Genomic DNA, 4,897 nt, shown 5'->3' with positions numbered 1-4,897 from the left:
TTAACCTTACAGATCCTTAACCTTACAGGTCGTTAACCAGATTTAAACTTTAGGTGTTTTTGATCAAAATGGCCACCCCTGCTCTGCTCTCTTATCTTCACGTCTGTTTTTTGTTAAATTTGTTTTTCCTGCTGCTCACAAACAAAAACTCACCCGAAGCTTCTCTCCCAAAGAAACGAGGAAAATCAGAATAAAACAGAAGAAACAGAAACTAAAACACAGAGTTAACAGAAATACAACTAATTAGAAACTTCTCAGCTTCTGACAGTAAAAACAAAACTTGGCAGAGATCTGAAACAAACAGCTCGATTTATTTATATCTTGTGACAGTTATGGTAGGTTTTGATTTCCAGGGATTTTTAGACACATAAATTAGAGACTTTCCTTTTCTGAGGATTACTTGTTTGTTTATGATGCAAATGTCTTTATTTTCCATTTAGAAAGAGAAAAGAGTAAAAACAGGCAGAGATTTCCATCCAGTCAATCCTTCAGGAGTGAAAGAAACCAAACTGGGATGGGACAGAACCGACGAGTTAACAGAGCGACTGGACCGTTACGGGACTGAGCCGCGGGAAAACACGTCTGAGGAGAGCGTCTCGAGGTCAGCCAGCCAACCGGTCCTAAACTGCCTTCAAATACAATCACACGCTGCGCTACACACACACACACACACACGCTTCCAGAGATGCCTTTTGGCAGCTCTGCTTCACCAACTGAACATTTCCACAGAAAGGTCAAAGGTCACCGTCTATTACCAGCATGAAAACACACAAAAACATCAAATTTACACAAATGAGCTTCAACTGAAGCCCACAGAGGTGCAGCTTTCATCCTCAGGAGACATTTCAATAAGAATCCACCTGACAGAAGCAGCCCGCGGGTCGACAGGAACCAGAGTCAAACGGTGGGAAGTAAAACGCAAGAACATCCCGGAGGATCTTCAAACGTCTCGTTCAGGAAACCAAACGAATCCAGAAACGTCTTCCAAACGTCCCAGAACAGATCAGAGACCAGAGCTTCACACCTGGGTTTGGACCTTCAGAACCCGACTCGGTTCTGACCAGAGTTTCTGCATCATAAACAAAGTTAAAAATCAATAAAAGCTGAAGGAATGCTTGTCACCCGTCGGGACGACTCTCAGTTTAGCTCAATATCTGTAGAGCTGAGTTAGTCAACCTTTAGTTCCTTTATCATCAGGTGGGCGGCGATGTCATTACTGTTAGCAAAATATCTCCTGAACCATCGGACAGATTTTAATGAAACTCTCAGGAAGTGAAGCTGTCAACCAGATTCAAGATGGCCGCCATAGCTAACCAACTTTAGCAAACACAAACGTGGCTGTAGGTCAGAGAAGGTAACGTGGGAGTAGCTGAGAGTCCTTACTGCCATCATCAGTAAACACCGAAATGCTCCTGAATGCAGCAAAAGGTTAGCTAACAGCTAAAAGCAGCAAAAGGTCAGCTAACAGCTAAATGCAGCAAAAGGTCAGCTAAAAGCTAAATGCAGCAAAAGATTAGCTAAAAGCTAAATGCAGCAAAAGGTCAGGTAACAGCTAAAAGCAGCAAAAGGTGAGCTAGAAGCTAAATGCAGCAAAAGGTTAGCTAACAGCTAAATGCAGCAAAAGGTCAGCTAACAGCTAAAGGTTAGCTAAAAGCTAAATGCAGCAAAAAAGACGAGCAGAGCAGATTTCAGAGGAGATCTCTGTTTTTATCAGTTAAATATTTATAAATAAGTATAAATATTTAACAGCACCTGGTGCTCAGAGTGTGTGTTGGGGATGACTCTCAGCTACTACCACACCATGGTTTGTCAGATATTTTGCTAACAAACATGATTGCCCACCTTTAATGGCAGCAGGTGATCCCAAACCTAAAACAGATTTTATTTATCTGTCAGTCTAACCGCCGCTCTGGTTTTTAAAGCTTCATAAAATATAAACTGTTTGAAATGTCGAGGTTTGGTGAAACCGCCGACAGGAAGGCAGAATTATTTAACCCCGGGTCCGAACAGGTACACAGAACGAGGCGTTTTCAGACCAGACAAAGCGGCAGACTCGGCTCACGGCGGCGGACAGGAAACAGGAAACAGGACCGTTGTTGCGTTATTTTCCCGTTAAACGAGCCGAACACGATGCTTCTGCCAGGCCGACATGAATCTGCACGGCAGCGTGACGTGTTCCTGTCAGAAAACACGACGCCTCGGCAGATGAAGCGTGAAGCCGGCGCTCCGGCTGACTGATGAAGTCGTTAATGTTGTTGCTGCCGAAGTGACTGATGTTCCTGAACGCACCACGCTCAGAACCGTTTGATTTTACAGAAGATCCGTTTATTTAAATAAGAGAAGCTGGAAGAGCAGAGACGGCTCCGTTTGGTCTTTGTTTTAACAAACAGCAGCGACATGTTTGTTTTCTAAATCAGCCGAAGAGTCAAACGTCCAAATCAGAAAAGTAAAATTAAAATCTGAATAATGTTAACACTGAAGGGCATCGATGCAACTTCCTTCTCTAAAGCTCCCCAAAAACAATCTGGGGCTCTTATTTTGTAATAATCTGAGCTGACAAAATGCAGGAACTGTAGAAGATCAAACAAACTTCACGTTTCTGCAGGGTTTAAAGAAGTTTCCACTTTCAGTTTTGAAGGGAAAACAATGGAAGTCAATGAGGGTCAGGGTGTGTGACCCCTGACCCCTGACCTCTGGGAGGAAACCATCAGTCCTCCAGCAGAGAGAAGACAGGAACACCTACGATTTCATCTATAAACTGTAAAAGAAATCTGCTGGAATAAAAATTTGAACTAAGAAGAAGAAGAAGAAGAAGAACTAAGGTCGCCTTTTTGTTGTGTTTTATTTTGAAAGGTTTGGAAAGTGGAAGCTGTGGTCACTGCTGCCGTACGTCAGGGCTCAGTATTCCCGATCAAGCTGCACGTTTGGATGAACCCGGGGAAGATCTGACGACTAAAACTTGTTTGGAGCCAAAGATGGAAAGTTCTCAGAGCGGAGAGAAAAACAGCAATCAGAGCAAACACCTGGATGTGTGTGTGTGTGTGTGTTCCCACATTGTTCACATTCCTCCTCACAGTAAACACTTCCTCCCTTGTTATTACCCACAAACCACCTGGCCCCCCGTCACCTGGATACCTGAGCGTGTGTGTGTGTGTGTGTGTGTGTGTGCTCCGAGTCAAACCTTCATCTATTATACAAAACACACACACACACGCACGTTTTCAGCTCATTTTAAAGTCAAATTAAAGCGCCGCTCACGTGCACGCAGCCTGAACCCCGTTGAGGGCGAGTCAGACCCGATTGGAGCGGCTCCAGCAGATCCAGAACCTGCTGCCGAGCCGCCCCGCCTGCAGCGCTGGGACTCACTCAGGAGGTGTGTGTTGTACTTGCTGGTGTAGTAGTAAACGTCCTCGTAGCCCTCCTGGTAGTCGTCGTCGGCCCGGTACCTCCTCCCTCGCCTCCTCCTGCTCAGGAGGCGTAGCAGGGCAAAGAACCGCTCCATCCCCGCCACGCCGGGTCCGAACTGGGCCAGAAGAACCGGGCTGGGCTAAGCTAGCAGCGATGCTGATGACGATGGGAGCAGCTCCACAGAGAGAGTGGGATCAGGTTTCCTCCTCCTCCTCCTCCTCTTTGCTTTCTGCTGCGCTCACACACACACACACACACACACACACCTCTGGATGTCACACACACATTAGCACACCCTGACACACACTCTCACACACTCGCTCTTTGTATTCTCTCGTCTATCTGCAGCCTTCCTCTCCTCCTCCTCCTCCTCCTCCTTCTCTGTTCCTGTCTTCTTTCCACTGTTGGTGCATCTAACGGGGCTCAGCCAATCACAGGGCTCGCCTCACACACTCACACACACACCACTCCATTCCAGCAGTTTTTTTGTGTGCCACCTCTCCTTCATTAGCTCCTTCCTTTATCATCTCCTCCTCCTCCTCCTCCTCCTCCTCCTCCTCCTCAGCTGACTCCCCTCAGTGAGGAGCAGCATCTCTCCTCCTCCTCCTCCTCCTCCTCTTCCTCCTCAGCTGACTCCTCCTCCTCCTCCTCACTGTGGGGGCAGGGGAGATGTGACTTCCTCAGAGGGGTCTGTGAGGAAGAGGAGGAGCGTTTTTTTGTGTTTCCTTCAACGTTTCTCCACCTGGCTGGTGTTCCTGGAGCACCTGTGCAGGTAAACGCAGAGGGGAGGAGCCAATCACAGCTTCAGCTGGATGCTGAGCGCTCTGATCTCCAGGTACCACGGCGTGAACGATGACTCAGCAGATCTTAGCCTTCAGCTGTAAACATGTTCCTCACAGAAACACTCAGAGATCTCTTCAGCTCCTTTAAAACACTGTTCTTCAGCTGCTACTTGGAGCTTTTCTCATTATATGTAGCTTTTAGCTTTTTCTTCCCAATTTTAGCTTTTATCTACAGTTTAGCTAAGTTTAGGTTTTAGCTAGTTTTACTATATTTAGCCTTTAGCAACTGTTCTGCTAATTTTAGCTTTTAGCTGTGGCATCGCTACGTTTTGTTGATTCTAGCTTTTAGCTACAATTTTGCTAATGTTAGCTTCATCTACAGTTTTGGTATGTTTAGCATTTCGCTGCAATTTTGATACTTATATAATTCATTAGTTTATTTTAGGTTTCCGCTTTTGGTAATTTTAGCTTTTAGCTGTGGTTTTGCTACGTTAATTTAGCTATTAAGATATTAGGCTATTTGGATATTATTTAACTGTGCGATTCTATTTTCACTAACAATTAAATATCTGTAACAACGGCTCAATGTTTCAGGAATGTGTCCCGGCGCCGCCCGGCCGAGGAGCACTTCCTCCCGGCGCCCGCAGCCCTGAAGACCCGCCCATCTCAGCGGTCTTTGAGTTATAAAGACGGTTGGATTTTCTAAC

The 4,897-nt window shown here is 45.9% G+C and overlaps 1 protein-coding gene across 1 annotated transcript in view; it reads right to left on the bottom strand.

Moving 5' to 3' along the window:
- grip1 (glutamate receptor interacting protein 1) overlaps positions 1 to 3,769 on the bottom strand; it is a gene marked incomplete in the record, with an annotated part of 36,021 nt that extends 32,252 nt beyond the window's left edge. The window contains 1 exon segment of the mRNA XM_037981168.1: positions 3,367 to 3,769. Within this exon segment, the coding sequence (XP_037837096.1) occupies positions 3,367 to 3,502 (136 nt within the window).
- Between the last annotated feature and the right edge of the window lie 1,128 nt (positions 3,770 to 4,897).

The sequence above is a fragment of the Kryptolebias marmoratus genome, linkage group LG18, assembly GCF_001649575.2.
Source record: "Kryptolebias marmoratus isolate JLee-2015 linkage group LG18, ASM164957v2, whole genome shotgun sequence".
Classification (NCBI taxonomy): domain Eukaryota; kingdom Metazoa; phylum Chordata; class Actinopteri; order Cyprinodontiformes; family Rivulidae; genus Kryptolebias; species Kryptolebias marmoratus.
This window is presented reverse-complemented; position numbering and strand designations above follow the sequence as displayed.